The sequence below is a fragment of the Phyllostomus discolor genome, chromosome 1, assembly GCF_004126475.2.
Source record: "Phyllostomus discolor isolate MPI-MPIP mPhyDis1 chromosome 1, mPhyDis1.pri.v3, whole genome shotgun sequence".
NCBI lineage: Eukaryota > Metazoa > Chordata > Mammalia > Chiroptera > Phyllostomidae > Phyllostomus > Phyllostomus discolor.
Window position 1 is genome coordinate 87,556,587 of NC_040903.2, and position 17,229 is coordinate 87,573,815.

Genomic DNA, 17,229 nt, shown 5'->3' on the forward strand with positions numbered 1-17,229 from the left:
AACATGCCAAAAGAAAACAGAAGCCAGAACATTAGACTCCTACTGGCCAAGGCTGGGTCAACTTAAGCATTAAAATACACAATGACAGAATGTCTTATACTATAGAGAATAATGAAATAATCTATAAGTACATACTGTTACCAAACAGTTTTTAAAGGAATGTGAAGAAGAGAAAGCTTCTTTTTTAACTTAAGAATTCCAACTAACAAAAAGTGCAAGGAATGATAGAAAACAGAAAAACACAAATTTGTAATCATCAATTACTAATAAAATTGATTCAGGAAAGAACCATCCCTGGATCTTAAAACCACTGGGCAAAAGATGCTGAAGATGGTGTCCTATGGTGACATGGGTGGTGATGAGTGATTAGATTCTGATTGTCTTGAAGCACAACCAATAGGATTACGGCAAGAATTAGCTATAGGGTTCAACAGCAAGAGCAGAGTTCAGGGTGACTCCCAGGTTTTCAGACTGAGCAACTGGAAGGATGGAGCTACCATTTTCTGAGAAGGGAAATATATCAGGAGGGGCAGACTGGTGGGGAAGATTTGGAATTTAGTTTTGGCCATGTTAAGTCTACCAGACATCCAAATGATAAAGTCGATAGAGCAGCTAAGGTTGAAGCTTTGGTTTCAGAATAGAAGTCAAGGCTGGAGAAAAGAATTCGAAGTGATCAGCATAGTATACATGCTACTTAAAGCCCAGAGAGGGAGGGAATGTTAAAAGAGAAACTATTCTTGATGAAGACAGAACAGTCATCTGTTCTTCATCACTTTTTAGTGATGAACACTTTTTAACTAAACAAGGTAACTTTCTATTTGAGTTAAATTTCTATTTTAATTTGTAAGCAACAAATTGAGCACCCAAAGGATGAAAAAGAATTCAGTTTAATTCAGCAAATATTTGTTGTACATCTACCAGCAGAAGAATATATCATGAAGAATAAGACATGGTGCCTGCCCTCAAGAAATAGTCTACAGATGAGGAGACAGGAGTGTTCAGTGAATAACTGAGATGATATGAGGAACACTACTATATAAATATGCAAGAATGTCATGAACTTATTAAGGAGTTCAGAAGAAATGAAAACATTTATAAAGTGAAAATTCATGGCTATTAATAAATAAATAAATAAAATCTTTTAAAAAAGGGCAACTTGATGAGAAAATACCTTTTAAAAATATGAAGACCTTAGTGAAAGTGAGAAACTGGGATCAAGTAGAATTATCAAGGTAGGAGTTTTGAGCGTGTCTTTGATAGAGGAAAGGAAAGTAGGTGGATTCAGAGGCTGTAAAAAAGGGTATGTACAAAAGACGTAATGGGAAGCTGCATACAAGCAATGAAACACCACACACTCCTTATAAAGACTAAGGTAGACACCCAGGCCTGAGACTCACAGAGCACTTACCACTCTTCTGTACAAACACTAATTCATTTTAATCTTCCCAACAACCCTACAAAGTAGGTACTATTTCTATACCCCTTTTAAAGAGGCAATGAGAGGTTAACGAATGTGTCTAAGGTTACATAGCTAATAAAGGGCAGAGCTGGATCTGAACCCAGGGCAATGTGCTCTTGAGTCCATTATTAATCATTTTGCTTTAGCACTTCCCCAGAAGTCTAAATGTCATTGAGGAATGTCCTATAAAATTCATTAAGTGAAAAAAGCAAGAAGCAGATTATTTTATAGATTAACAGAATGTATATGCATAAATGCATATGCTTTATAGTTTGTTTTATATGTATTTAGATGTATAAATTCACATGTGCTTGTCCACACAAACAAACATACATAAGCTTGTATATGTACGAAGTATTTTTGGAAGCCTACTTAAGAAATTCATAACAGTGCCTCTTTCTGGGGCAAAGAGGGATCTTGAATAGAAGGGAAACTTAATTTTCATTATACATGTCTTTGTATTCCTTGAATGTTTATTTAATGGATCTGACACTTTTAGTTAAAGAAAGAACTAGTTCTTATTAAAAAAAAATAAAACAATGGGAATGTCACACAAACTAGATACTCTCCAGTCTGGTCTAAAGAGGGAGTACATAGGGTTGCACAATTTCAGTAATAAAGGGTATTTGTAAGTCTTAGTCTGTTCAGTGGCAGATAAATGGATTGGTGTTTGTTATATTGAATTTCTGAATTATACCAGTGCTCATGTTTTTTGTTTGTGTACCCCTTCCCCCTTTCACTCCACACATTTGTGGTGCAGCTAATCCCACTGCCAGATCAGGGATGTGGCCTGGAAATGGGTGTTAACACAATCACTCTGTCCCACATTCTCTGTCCTCAGTGATACCCCCAGGGGCCAGGAAACAATGCAAACCAATGAGGGCCTAGAACTCTCCAACCTGGAACCTCCAAAACCTTTGTTTTAGCTTAAAGGAAAGCAGGCTCTCTGCTATAGGACCTGGTCCCTAACAGGCTGAGCCTGGAGCTCCAGGGGCCACCTGGAGCTGAAGATGGGAGGCTACACAACAGAAGTCAGGACTGAGAGACAGAGAGAAGCCAAATGGTATAGTGTCAGCTGTGAATCCAGTGGAGTATTTATTTAAAGTACTGGCAAACTTCTCCAACTTGAAAGATTTTTCTACTGCTCTCTTGCTCTCTATATAATAATAGAGAGTGCACCATGGCGCTAAAATAGTCATTATCTCATACCTTCAGGACCACTAGTTTTTAAGCTGAATGCTATAATATACATGTGATGGGTTGACTAGTGTCCCCCCAAAATTCATGTCTACCCAGAACCTCAGAATGTGACCTGAGTTGGAAATGGAGTCTTTGCAGATATAATTAAGATAAGGTCAACTGGATTATGGTAGGAGTTCATGCAATGACTGGGGTCTTTATAAGAGAAAGGAGAGGGAGATTCAGACAAAGAGAGACAGTGGGAAGTCAGCCATGGGAAGACTGGCAGAAATTGGAGTGATGCAGCTACAAGCCAACCGATGTCCAGGACTGACAGCACCACCAGAAATGAAAAAGAGGTAAGGGAGGATTCTTCCCTGGAGCTGTCAGAGGAGCACAGCCCTGATGGCAACTTGATTTTGGCCTTCTAACCTCCAGGACTTTTGAGAGAATAAATTTCTGTTGCTTTAAACCCCCCAGTTTGTGGCAATTTGCTATGATAGCCTTAGGAAACTAATACAATACTTGTGCAGATTTGTATATGCATAATGCCTAAGAGAAAACAGTTAAAGAGCTTCACAAGAATTTACTAAAGTCCTTTCTGGCCTCCTGCTACATATAGGATTTTCATAAGAAATCACATGTTACATCTAAAAGTAAGCTTTAGGCCTATCGTCTGTATTCAATTGCCTATCTTGATAACCCCAGAGAGAAGGAAGGGCATGGTATAAATAGAGTGGAAGCAAAAGTAATTAGTGAGATTGTGTTGAGAATGAGTGGACTGGTGATCCATGTTTCCATAAGTCAATCAGTAAAGTTGCCATTCCATACTCAAAATAATGTAGGTGGGTATATAAACACAGAAGCAACTATCATTTTTAAATGCTTACTAGGTACCACACATTGAACAACTCAATTTATACTTACAGTGTATAAAGTGGGTAGTATTTATCTCAACTTTACATATGCAGAACCTGGGGCTTAGCCAGGTTAAACAACATTGCTAGTAAGTGGCAAAACTAGGAATCACCATCATGCCAAGTCCTGCACTGTCTTCAGAGCTAATGCTTTAAAACCTAAAAGTGTGGTCCTCAAGCCACTTGAACTCACCCAGACCTAGAACTCTAAGTGTACGACCAGAAATCTGCATCTTTATTACCTCCTTCTAGCACTTCAGTTAGACACCTGTTACTCATTCTTCTGTGCCCTGTGTCTCATCCTTTCTTTTAAGTTTTCTGTCTCTCTGTGCTACATCCCACTCAATTACTTGACTTATTTTTCATTTTGATAATTCTTTCTTCCACTGTCTTTAATCTTGATTTCAACTCTTTTACTGACTTAAATCCTGTCAGCAATTACTATTTCTATTTGGAATCTTGCTTTTTTTCTTAGCTTTAGGTCATAAGCAGTTTTCCATGTTGTACAGAGCCTTCATAGTTATTTAAAACAGTGGCAGAATATTCTATTCCCTGGTTATACCATGATGTATCTCAACATTCATCTGTTGTTATATCTTGTCCTTATATGACACGAGTCCTTGGAAATCATCATATAATCCTAGATTGGCTGGATGACCCTTTGTGATATAGCATGTGTGGAGTGGGGTCCCAGACAACTGTGTGGTTAGAATTCTTGGGGATTCTGATGCACACCCATGATTAAGGACCACAGATCTGAAGGATCCCCACAGACCATTAATATTATGATAATTACTGGTTAGAAGTGTAGAATCTTAAATCATGTCGCTTGAACTGAAATCTTGGCCTCCATCTCTGAAAGGCCATGAGACCCGGAGTATCATGACTTCTCTAGGCTTCAATTTCCTCATTTTTCAAATGATGATCATAGGACCTACTGCTGTGGATTGTTGTCATGGTCTAATGAGATGTAAGTAAGCTCAGCAAGCTCTTCTTGTAATCATTCTGTTGGGTAGGTGGAGACCTGAAGGTCAGAGGCACTGTGTGAAAGTCTGTGTGCGATTCCAGTCCACCCCTGTGAGACCTCAGAGAGGTAAACGTAGGCCAGAGGATCCTGATCTGGAATCTACCTGGAGAGTGAGGAGAGGAGACCTAGGCTGCAGTGTAGTTTACAGCCTCACATCTAGACCTGCTGATAGGCTGAAAAAATTTGTCTGAGAAGGAGAGGTATTGCATACTTGGGGCTGTAGTACTTTGGTGTATTCTTACCTTGTCAAAAAGAAAAATCAGTATGTGAGTAAATGAGACATGAGTTCCTGAATGGAATGAGGAGATGCTGTACAACCTTCACTGGGACCACTGGGGTTAGAAGTGGCTGTCAGGGATTTGCTTCAGAATGAACAACGGCCCCAGGAATAATCTCTCTTGCATTTAAGGAAGAGTGTAGGGGAGAATGGGAACGGCCAACAGAGAAAGGTCACCAAGCCACAACTGACAAAAAGCATAAGTAAAATTCAGACACTATGTAAATTCAAGCGGCCTATGGTTCTAATCATTTCTAGGGGTTAAGTTTTCACAGCTATGATATGTGCTAGAGGTTTCCTCTGACGAGTAGCTTCCTCTGGTTTGTAATGGAGAGCAAGACAGAAAAAGCTGTGAAACCCATTCACCTTTACTGGCTGTTGATACCAAGTCTCCCCTCCTTTCTGCCCTACAGTTGAAGTGAGGGGAGGCTTTGCTGGGCTTTGTGCTAGCGACCTGCAGTATTTCAACTTGCTGAAAATGGATAAGAATGCAGAAGTATAAATATAAAATTAAAAAGTACAAAAATAAAAAACCCTAAAAGACATTATACATACACCAGTTTTTCAATTAGCTACCATTTTCAATTAGCAACACTGGTTTTAAAGCATGTTTGAATCCTCCCCTTTGAAATCTTATAAGAAATTATACTTATCTCCCTAGAAGTGTATATATGCACATAAAGTCAGAAGTCCACAAGCTCTCTGAAACCACCAAAAGAGATCCGGGTTACAAAGCCCTTCTCTTCAATAGCACGGGGCTCTGTACATGGGGGTATGGTGATTTTCCTTTACTAACTAACATATGCAAACAGTGAATGCCTTAGGAATGTTGATGGGAATTTTAATAAATGCTATGAACAAAGTTCTATATGCTTTCCTAATTGATCTTCCCTTTTGCTTTTGGTAACGGAGTCAGGTTAAATTATTTAAAATTGATATTACAACTCGATCCTTAAAATGGCAAGCCTCCCAAACCAGACTAGTCCACACAAAGGAGAGGGAGGCTACGCAAGGATATGTGATAGCCTCAAATGCCACAGTGCATCAGCCCGTCTTCATTTGACCTTAACAGCAACTTATTTAAGATTTTTAAGTGAGCGGCACCAAGAATTGATTTAAAAAAATTAATTGGCGGGGGGGGGGCACAAAAAACTGCTGTTAACTTAAACATTTTACCACATGCCTCCTGTTCAATGTAAAACACTCAGGAATGAAACACATGGGAGAACCAGCTTTCAGGAAACATTTGATTAAAAATAGTTACACTTACACCAGCTGTGTTTCAAGTAGTAGTCCACTGCATTTGATATTTATAAGTAAGGAGAAAATAAGAATACCACAGGCAAGCTGTTTGAATCTGGAATCAGGGTCGCTGATGCTGACTTGCTCAGCATGATGTGGGCCTCGCCAGAGGACGTCACATCAGTGGAGAGTGGGTGTTTTCTGGCCACCCTGGAGGAGAATCAGGGAGGGTTTCTGAAGCCCTGTGGGGCTGATCCTTTTGGCAACTCTCCACCTCTGTGAGGAGGAAGGCAGTTTGAGTAATAAAAATCTCATGTATAACTTTCGGGAAAAAGAGGGAAATGAGCCTTCCCTGGCACTCCTCGCTGAGTCAGAAACAGGCAGGGACAAGCATGGCCTCGAGGAAAGCATTTGTGCTTTGCTGCCGCCTCTGCCATTAGGAGCTCCCCGATCAAATTAGAACTGAGGAACTTTAAGGGAACCTTTATAGGACAGCATAATAGATGATTAAATGTTTGACAACAGGAAGCTTTTCTTCCTCCTCCTCTTTTTTTTAAAGCAAGGCATAACAGACTACACATTTCCTTTACCTAGGTTTTTGTCTATTATTATGTTTCTGTAAGAGTCAAAATAAACTCATATTGTAAATGAACACATTTTATCTAGATGAGGAAGAGGAATCAATAGGACCAAAGTGAACGTGATCTCCAGTGGATACCAGCTTTAACTCCTATTTGCTCTGAAAAAAGATATAGCTAGCAAAAACCCTTCAGAGAATGAAAGCTTAGAAGAGTGGTTTATATATGGAAAAGGAAAAAGTGATAAGTGGGTGGGGCTTTAGCTGGGACTATGTTTTACTTTAGAAAGAGGGAGAGTGCTCAGAAGCAAATGTGGTAAAATGTTAATATATATCAAACTGAGATGATAATATCTTGTGTTTATTACATAAGCTTTTAAAATGTTCTATATGCTTGAAATCTTTCATATTTAAAAAAAATTTAAAAACAGAATGTGAAGACTTACACAGCAAGACGCTAGAAAGCTAACTGGGGTTCTCTGACAAGAGAGAAACATGCAGCGCACCAGATGGTCCAGTAGCCTGGATTCTAGAAATAATCTGGACATAGTAAGCATGCATCTAAACCCAGCCTACGCCAAGCTTATCTGAAATAGGATTTTAAACATGGAACGAAACTTCAGTACAAAAAGAAAGACTGGGATAGCCTATTAGCGTTGGTTTTAAAATGATTTAATTTGAAGTATATTTGGACAATCAGCAAGAGAGTAAGCCAAGCAGGTTAAATATTTATGTGGTCTGTAAAGCAGTGAGGGGTGTGCACCCCAAACCACAGCCAACCCAAACAGCTTTCAGGTTGGCCCTAACCCTTTGCTGCTGCCTGCATCTGACCGAGTGCATGCTGAACTACCTGCCTTTCACAGCCTCTCAAGTGAGTGGTGTGCTCTCGCAGTGGCATGATGGGAAAAGAGGGCAGGAGGTTGGAGTGGACAGAAGAGTAAGAGGCTGTATGGGTGAGGAGAAAGCAGAGCCCGTAACATTCTGCTGCTAAGCCTGAACAAATAAATGTACTTTATTAAATATGTAGCATATGTAAATCTTGGGAATACTATTTTATTCCCCAGTAAATGTAAAAACCCTCCCTCTGAAGTTCCTGCAGAATGAATTCTGGGGGTAAGAAGGGACACTCTCCATTGTACCTCCCTGCACCAGAAGGGTGGATGAGGACCATTCCATAGATGCGCCCACTCAAACACCACTGCTCTGCAGGTTCACAGCCTTGACTGAACCCATCTCCACTTTCACTTTCTCTTCTGTAGCAGCTTATGTTGAGAGCCAACAGAACTCCTATGTTCACCTTTAGATATTCAGTTATCGTAGAGTCTGGAACACTTAAGATGTTTTTTCTTCTCTTTTCTATCTTTCTCCTTAATATCCAAGGACACTAGCTCAGAGATTCCAGGAGAAATTACACAGTCACCATTATCATTATCTTGGAAATAAGTATCTACCAATAACTAGGAAAAGTACAAGTGCACAATAATATGCTTAGGCAATCCTCTATAACCTATGTGCCACAGCTTTAGACCAGAAAAGTAAGCCAAGAACAATGATGAAGGTCGATCTGACACTGCATCTAGATCAGCGGTTCTCCAGCAGATGATTTTGCTCCCCAGGCATGGTTGTGACAGCTGTAAGGATGTTATTGGCACCCAGTGGCTAGAAGCCAAGGATACTGCTGAATATCCTACGATGCACTGGAAAGCCCCTTACAACAGCGTTTTCTGGCCCAAAATATCAACAGTGCTGAGTTTGAGAAACCCTGATCTAGGTGTGCCTGTCCCACTGTTTCCCTTAGTCTCACAGAGTGCCAGTGTCTAGTTAACTACTGCAGAAGACAGGTGCCATTGTAAAAATCCTCCTGATAAGAGATACACACTGAGAGTGAGCCTTTCCTCTGCCTAAATTTTACAGGGAAAAGGGATTTAAAATCTTGTAAACTGAAAGGTCACCCTGAGGCAGCCATTATGAAAAGACTAACGAAAGTGATATTGGGAGAAGAGCTCTGGGAAAAAACATCTCATGGTTGTCTCTTTCTCTTCCTCCTCCTCATCCTTCGGATCAAGAGCTTCTAAGATAAATAAAATCACTTCCTTTAACTGTTATGAACAGCAGAGTAATTTAAACTCTCAGTCAGCGATGATAGGCTGGGAGAACAATGCCAGTTTGTAACAGATTCTCTAAACTGTTCTTCCTTTTCTTCACATGGATTAAATGCTTAATACATAAATGTTGAATTAGTGAATAAAATAAATGGGTAAAATAATAAACCTGTAGCTGAAGTTTAATAATGACCAATTTACACATTTGTATTTTGACTCCTTTTATTATTAGTTGTATATATACCTGTATTGCCCACTAACTATTGCACTTACTGATACAGAAACTATAATTTGACAAGAACACCTATATCCATTAGGTTAATTTCTAATCATTTTATAAATGCAAGGCAGCAATCACTACATGAGAAAGGATGTATAAAGACTGAGAATAAATGGATGCATAAAGTTTTTAATAGATAATAAATTTACAACAAAGTCAATGTCATGTATTTGTTAGTATCAAGAATTGTTATTTAGCCACAAAAGGTCAGAGCAATAGTTCATGAAAATACTATAATTTATAGTTTTGGACAGTCAGTCCAGAAAAAACCTCCCAGTTTTTTCTTAATGTTAACTCTTCAGTAATTATAATCAGTGTCAATGCTGATAACATGTGTCTTTCAATTATCCTTATCACAAACACACACACGAACACAAACAGTATTTATATATATGGCACATGGACACATGTGTTAACAAGATAAGTGCTGGATCTGACACCCTAATATCTGAGCACCCTTTGCCCCCTGAGTCCCTCTCTCCCTTGTTTCCGGAGTTATAATTCTCTGTCCCTTATTTCACCGGTGTCCACCTGTGTCCTGTCCCCTAGAGCCCTGCCCACAGCACTACCAATATACACATTCCATGTGAGAGTTCACTGAGCAACAGTCAGCTGCAGGATAAAGAGCCACCAATCCTGTGAGAAAGGCGAGTTAATTCTTCTCTCGGAGCCTCAGTTTTCTCATGGGCACTACATTTTTAACCTACCAGGGTTGTCACTAGGATTAGAAGAGGTAATATATGCAAAGCACTGGGCAATCTTTGGTGCTTAATCAATGCTAATTCCCTTATTTAATTGCTGCTCCTCTTTCCTCATCTAGATTCTAAAGGCCTGGCACCACAAGACTGTCATCTCCTGCAGGCTAACTGTATCATATTCAACCTGAATAAGTAAAACATCTTTCAGTCCACAGGAGAGCTAGGAGACTTAAAATGCACATATGATCAGTCAGACCCATACCTATAACATAGGTAGGTTTCACTCAAAAGGTAAGGAATAACATCACAGTATTTTGCCTTTGTTTTGGAACAGGGGTGAGAAATCAGAAGTGCCTGGGTTAGAAGTGGGGAGGGAGGAAAGGGAAGAAACAAAATGCAAGCCTGGCAAAACCAAAGACAAATTTCCTTTACGTCAGGATTTTAGCAAGGGTCTGTGCTGTTGCTCTTCATCTATTCACACAAATAAACCACCAAAAAGACTGAAGCCAAAAGTACGTCATATCCTAAGGGCTACACACATCTCACCAGGAATTAAGTTAATAACCTTTTGCTGAAGCCTTGAATTACTGAACAAATACAAATCTTATAAACGACAAGATTGTAACTGGTGACTGACTTATCTGCAAAACTATTATCAGTCTATGAAACACGACAGCATTTATGGAAATAAAAAACTCAAATTAACTTAGAGAAAGAAAGTCTTCTTAAATTAACAGACAGAACCTGAAGATGTGAAAAGGGCTCACCCCCACACACCCCAGGCAGAGCAGTCGGGAGACCACAGGTGTGGACCAACGTTTGCTCAAGCAGGGACCTTACGGTACTTCCAGGCTCTCTGTGGGGGGCTGTGTGTGTGTGTACATGTATTTTCTCATTTAATCTCTCAGAGACTCTATGAAGTACAGGCCATCAATACTTCTGCACTTTACGCATGAGGGTATTGAGGGTTAGACGCACTGGGTAACTCAATCAAGCCATGTAGACAGACAGTGACAGTCTGGATCTGAATTCATAACTTTACACACCATGTGTATAATCCACACACTCAGTCATCTCTTCCATTTTCTACTAAAACTAAAGAGCTGAAATTAAGCACTTCTTTCAAAGACTTACTGAGGCATTAAGAAGTACACAATTAAAAAACCCTTTAAGGTGATCAAGAAATAGTAAGAGTTTGTTGGCTAATGTTGAAATAATGTATTTTTTGGACTATAAGATGCACCTAGGTTTTAAAAGACAATAGGAAAAAATTTTTGAAGCAAAAAATGTGGTAAAATGTTTAATAACATAAATAACATAATATTTTACCAATGTAAATGTAAACAGAACTCAACAGCAGCATTAACAATCATTATTCCTCCCAAATTTGGGGGGATGGTGCCTCTTATAGTCTAAAAAATACAGTAATTTCTACTAAATGGAAATAATAATGAAGTTTTAAAATCTGTCACTTCTATTGCTAAGAGATAAAGTTCTATTTAAAAAGTATAATCATCTTGGGAATATTTCAGCTTAGGCAAATTGTATTCATATAAAGCAGTTCCTCACACACCTAGAAAATCAAAATTTCCAAAATCCACATAGAAAGGTACCATGAACTTACTTTGACCTGAGGGTAGGACTTCTTATTCTTTTCACTAGATGCACCAGGGAGCCCACCGTGGGACGGGCCTTCACAGACATAACGGAAACGAAAGCCTCTCTGCAAAGTGAGTACAGAACCAACAAGTTGGAGAAATACTTATTAAAAAATATCAGGACAAATTCATACACAAATTTTTAATTCTTTTGTTTATTAGATGAGAGAGAAAAAAACAAGAAATATGGGAAAGACTGTGTAAATGAGAACAACTTTTCCTATAATCTTACTATGAACACTGAGGTTAACTGGCACTTGTGTACGGAGCTGCTTCGGCTTAAAGCCCTTCCAGAGCCCTGCAGAAACCCTCCTGCTGTGCACAGTGGGGAGGGAGCACTGAAGAGTCAGTGTCAGCCTTGGACCCAGCGTGCCACAGCTTGTTTGAAACAGAGCTTCTTCATCGCAAATTGCTGCCGCCAAGCTCGGAACTTGGCCATACTACTCCAGGTTATGCTTCTTTGATTCTCACTTAAAGGAACTCCTCTATCTACTCTGATTACAGTTGGTTCAGGAGACAATACAGAAATGCCTCATTAAGTATAGCATGTCAGTGTCGTAGAACACATTTGGCCAGCTTCTTCCAATAATTCAGAAGATTAAGAGTTTTGATTTTATGATTATGAAGCTCAAGCTCTCTCTATTAATTGAACTGAAAGAGTCCAAATGCAGGTCCTTTGAATATTATTAACTCAAGAATTTTACAACTGTTGTAAATGAATGAAGAGTTAGCTGTAAGTCCCTTGACTATGTGAACTACTATGGGCTGAAAAACACCCAAGTCCCATACAAGACTAAACTAAACTATCTTTAAGGTCTATCCCAGTTCTAACTATATTCTAATCATATTTTATGATTTACAAAGCTAACAATTATAATTTGTACACCTATGTGCATATAAAGAATAAAATGTGGACAATTATGAGAATGGATCTCATCATCATATTAAAGGAACTTTGAACATATTTCTTGAAAGACTGAACTTTATAATGATGTAAATCAATTTGTGGTAGTGTTAGTTTATAATTATATAGTCACTAACCATCACTAACCAGACTTTTTTTTTTCAAATTCACCCTTTGGCCAAAAGAATATCACTTTAAGTAATAATCTCATCTTTCATTTACTTTTATTGTGGGACTGACTTCCTCTAAAAAGTGCTAGATCACTGGGCCATGAGGAGCTCTGTTCACCCACTACTAGCCAGAGGGGCCTTCTGCCCTGCACACTTATAGCAACTATGATGCTGGCAAGCACAAAGCTTTTAACAGCTGTGAGCTCATTGACCAATGTAAAGATTTTGCCCTCCTCCTTAGACTGCAGTGCATTTCATTATTCCTCATGTAGGGTCTTGGGAAATAGTCTCTGAGTGGTCCAGAGGCTCTGAACAAATTTAAATCTCTGGTATCTGGAACTGTCTGTCCCTGTACTCTCTGAGATCTTCCTGATTTTTGCAAAGAGGGTCAGCCCTAGAGCACATTTCAGGGGACAAACATGGCCTGAAGTAAACTCCCTAGTGAAGAAAAGCTCAAGTCATATGTAGGTTTGGAGCAAATGATTAACTCATAAAGTGGGACCTAAATACTAGGAGATGCTTCTGGGGTGAGCTTAGTCATTTAGGGGCAATCCATCTATTTTGCCTCTCAAAAAATTCAAACTAAAGAAAAAGTTATAAATTCAGCCCTATACCTTTTGTAGACAAGGGCTGTTGGCATATTTTAAAAATTTAATGAAATTTCTAAAAGCATGAAAAAGCATCAGCATCTGCAACAGTTAGCCTCTAGAATAAAGGCAGAAATTTACTTGAATGCTATTTAATTTCAATACAACTTCAACAGTTTTTAAAGAGTATTAGGTAATCACCACTGAATAACATGCAATGGAACTGGATATTTTAAAGATTAGTAGTCTATACATTGATTCATCTCTGTCGGAGCAGGGGAGAATTGTGGCAAAGAGATTTCATTTTTCTAACTTTTATTTTTTAAAATGTAATAAAGCAATTCTAATCTTTAATTACAAAATTCCTTCAGGACACTTGGAAAAATATACGCATATATATCTTTTATATCTTATTGGGAGTGGTATCAAATAGAATGAGTAAAGAGATATGTCTTAATTGCTTGCGCAACTTAAAAAAAAGGATATTTTCATGGTTGCATACGAGTATCTAAAGTTCTAAAGGAATTTTAACCTGAGGGTGGAAATTAATTACTGGGTTTTTTTTTAAAGGAAGGTATGATGTCTTGAAATGCGTAGTCTAGATGCATTTCTGATTCTAAACTTTTGAGATTAAAGGTTTGCAAATCCACAGCTATTCATCTCAGTAACTCCATTTGCTTAATATGAGTCATCAACCTCAAAGGCAAGGCTACATCCACCAGGTCAGAAAGTCTGACTTAAATACAACCTTCATACTTTCACTGAAGTCAGACATCAAAATAACATCAGCTTAGTAAATAAACACCAAGCTTGGTTTTACTCAGATGAGCTTTCACACCTCCACATATAGTAAATTAAGTTTTGCAGTTTGAAAATATATAACCCTTCAGGTAAATTATAAATGTCAACTTATTAGGTGTTAGACCTATAATAATAAATTGCATTTAAAATTCTCATTATAGTGCTACCCTTATGAAAATGGATATTTGAAACATGTTTTGGTATGCAAACAAATAATTTTTAGTTGATTTCTCAGTTTCAGAAATTACCCAGATCTTTCAACAGAAACATTTCCACAAGGCCAGGCCACTGCATGGAATTTTAGGGATAAAGTTCTACTGGGAGAGTCTAAGTGACCTGGTAACCTCCTGTGAGAAGCCCCTTAGATACAACCTTTTTACTATGGAACTGGACATAAGCAAAGGAAGTTCATGCTGGCAGCCTGTAGAGCCAGGGTGTGTCACCTATAAGCAACTAGAACAAGGCCCCAAAGTCTCATGAGGAATTCCAGTCCCTATACCAAACCTTTTATCTAAGTTCAGCCTTATAAGGCATCTATTCAGTCACAGTTATTTATATCCTTTAAATTTGACCAAAATCCAAATACATGTACAATGTCATGATTATAGAAACCACAATAAATGATTTATTTATGTAAGTTCTTGACCTAGTTAGCATTTGTTAAGTGTTACAACATGTAAAAGTGCTACAGTCACTCACCAGAACTACTAAAAATATTTAGGAAAGGTACTGGGTGATGTGACTGCAGGACAGCAGGTACGCACACCCTGAGTGTCACACAAATTTGGTAAGCACATACATTCAGAGACTTCAAACTTTGTCCTCAATCTGTAGAGGACTATACCATTACTACTAGCCCCTAATATTTGAAGTCTATAGGCAGATATTAAAGATTCTCTTTCCTCCTCTTCCATAGCATTGGTCCCATCGAATTTCCAATATTATCCACAGACTTGGAGAAGGGTGAGGACACTGTTTCAATTCCTAGGGATCCTCTACAGAATCCAGTGGTAAGAGGAAAAGTCTCAGAAAATAAAATCCTCCTCTCCTGACTCCAAAGAGGCTGAATCTAAAGTTAATGCCAGAAAGGAGGGAACTCAATTGTCCATTCTGATACCATCTCCCATGGGTGGTTTAGTATCTTAGGGTACATGTTCCAAAGAGAGAGTAGAAAAGGCTGGAGCTACTAAAGGTAAGAGGAAGGCTAATAAGTACTTCACATGCATGGACATGATTGATGGATGTTAACTCTGTATATGTGAGCTGCATGTATTTCAGTATGATGGAAAGAACCTATCTTCTTTAGGAGTGGCAAGGTTGGTAGAGATAGTAAGACACCAAAGATCTATAATTAACTGCAGTTTGGCAGAACTACATATTGAGGATCAAGACAGTCTGAAAAATGACAGAGAGAAATGTAAAATGGATGAATGAAGTTGTTACATACGTGGGCATGATGTTGACCTTCTAGATAAGCTACTTCCTTCACAAAATTCAGTTACTATTTTTTGGTGCTTAAGATATTAATATTAGACTTATCAATCTAACATTTAAAGAGAAAGTGCCCATCGTTTAATCTTCTTACCTGTTTAGGTTGCTCTAATATTTGAAGGTATGGGCCATCTGCTAAAAACAAAAACAACAAACAAATCAAAAGACTGTGAGGCTTTCAAATTTGGTATAAAATATTAAGCAAGTAAAAAGCTGAAATTATATTTTTAAATAGAGGTTTCAATTAAAATGTTTTAGCTAAAATTCCACAATGATATAATGTATCCTTCTCATTTGCATATCAAATGTATCCTTATTTTAATAGCCTTACACCTTTAGAAAAGCTACATTGCACAGCCCAACAGGGGGCCTGATGCTGGGCAAGATGTTAACAGCCTTCATAATCCTGTACTAACACAGCATCTTAAAAATGGTACGAATACCAGTCAAAAGCAGCAACAACTTCCTGGACTCTATGACATTTCATTTTGCCTCACACCATTAGATACTGACTTCTTTTCCTCAGAGGGAATGTGCTTCCCTTGAAATTTCGAGACTGAGCTGGCACCTACAAGTGTAAAATACAGACAATGGTCTCAGGCTGTCTGCTTTTCCTTACACTACATTTCTGGTTCCTTTCTCTTACCTGAATCCATAAATATTGCCTTCATTCCCTAACTGCTAGCTTGTTCCCCCACCCTCCCAAATTTAATTTGTTCTATTAGATATGGTGAACTTTTCTAAGTAATCCATAGCTTTTGATGCTTGTATACAACTTCTGAATACTGTGCTCTGATATAAACTCTATTCCCAAAAAGCATGAGCATTTTGTAAAATCCTGAAAATAATTTAATTAAAAATAGGTGCATACAATTAATCATTATAAAAACATAAAGAAAACTAGAAGCTTAATCCAAATACTGATTATATCTGACTTTGGAAACTCAAAGGAAAATCAGAACCTCTGACAGTATAAATATAAATTTCTTCAAAATGAGAAAGTCCCTAAGCTCCCCAGGGGGGTCTTATGTCAAAAGTGTAATAACCCATAGCTCTTCAATAAAGACATATGGTGTTTCTCACCTGTTTAAATTTAAATTTAAAAGTTCGGTACTAAAAAAAAAACAACTAAGAGAATGTTTGTGTCCATTTTCAATCTTCACTGTCTCTTAGCCAGAAGTTTAAGGTCTATTTTAGATAAGTGAATTTATGAAGAATTAAATACCTTCAGGTTGAAATAAAAAATAAACTACTGATTTAAGAGAGAAATTATTTTTATTCTCTCAGTTTTACGATGAATCAGACTAAGGCTAGAGAATTGTAGGAAACAAATTCAAGAATTTTACAAGAAAGTTGAAAAATGCTGGCTGATGTGGCTCAGTAGACTGAGTGCCTGCCTGCTAACAAAGGGGTTGCAAGTTCGATTCCCAGTCAGGGCGCATGCCTGGACTGTGGGCCGTGTCCCCAGTAGGGGGTGCACAAGAGGCTGCCACACATTGTTTCTCTCCCTCTCTTTGTCCTTCCCTTCCCCTCTCTCTAAAAAATAAATAAATAAATAAATAAATAAATAAATAAAATCTTTTAAAAAGAAGTTGAAAAATTACTGAATTTGAAGTAAAACATATAAATGAAAGGAAATATGGAAAGTGGCCAATGTAGCATACTTTAGGTAAATTATCTTTAGTATCTATATAAAATCCATCCCTGGACGTTTTAAAGTACTTTTAGAAAAGAAACTGCAGTTTTAAGATTCTAAAACCTGGCTAGAATTTAATTTTTTATCACGTAAGACCAGTAAGAGAGAAATATTTTCACACAAGTAACATACAGCTTGTACATCAATGTAACAAATACAGTCAT

At 38.0% G+C, this 17,229-nt stretch overlaps 1 protein-coding gene across 3 annotated transcripts in view; it reads right to left on the reverse strand.

The window, feature by feature from the left end:
• NFKB1 (nuclear factor kappa B subunit 1) overlaps window positions 1-17,229 on the reverse strand; it is a 128,873-nt gene that overhangs the window by 73,349 nt on the left and 38,295 nt on the right. For 2 of the 3 annotated variants that reach the window (XM_028506770.2, XM_036025951.1), the window contains 2 exons: window positions 15,464-15,504; window positions 11,383-11,481 (listed from right to left, as the gene is read on the reverse strand). In XM_028506770.2, the coding sequence (XP_028362571.1) occupies window positions 11,383-11,481; window positions 15,464-15,504 (140 nt within the window). The remainder of the gene's footprint in view (window positions 1-11,382; window positions 11,482-15,463; window positions 15,505-17,229) is intronic. The other variant, XM_036025942.1, reaches the window with a different exon arrangement.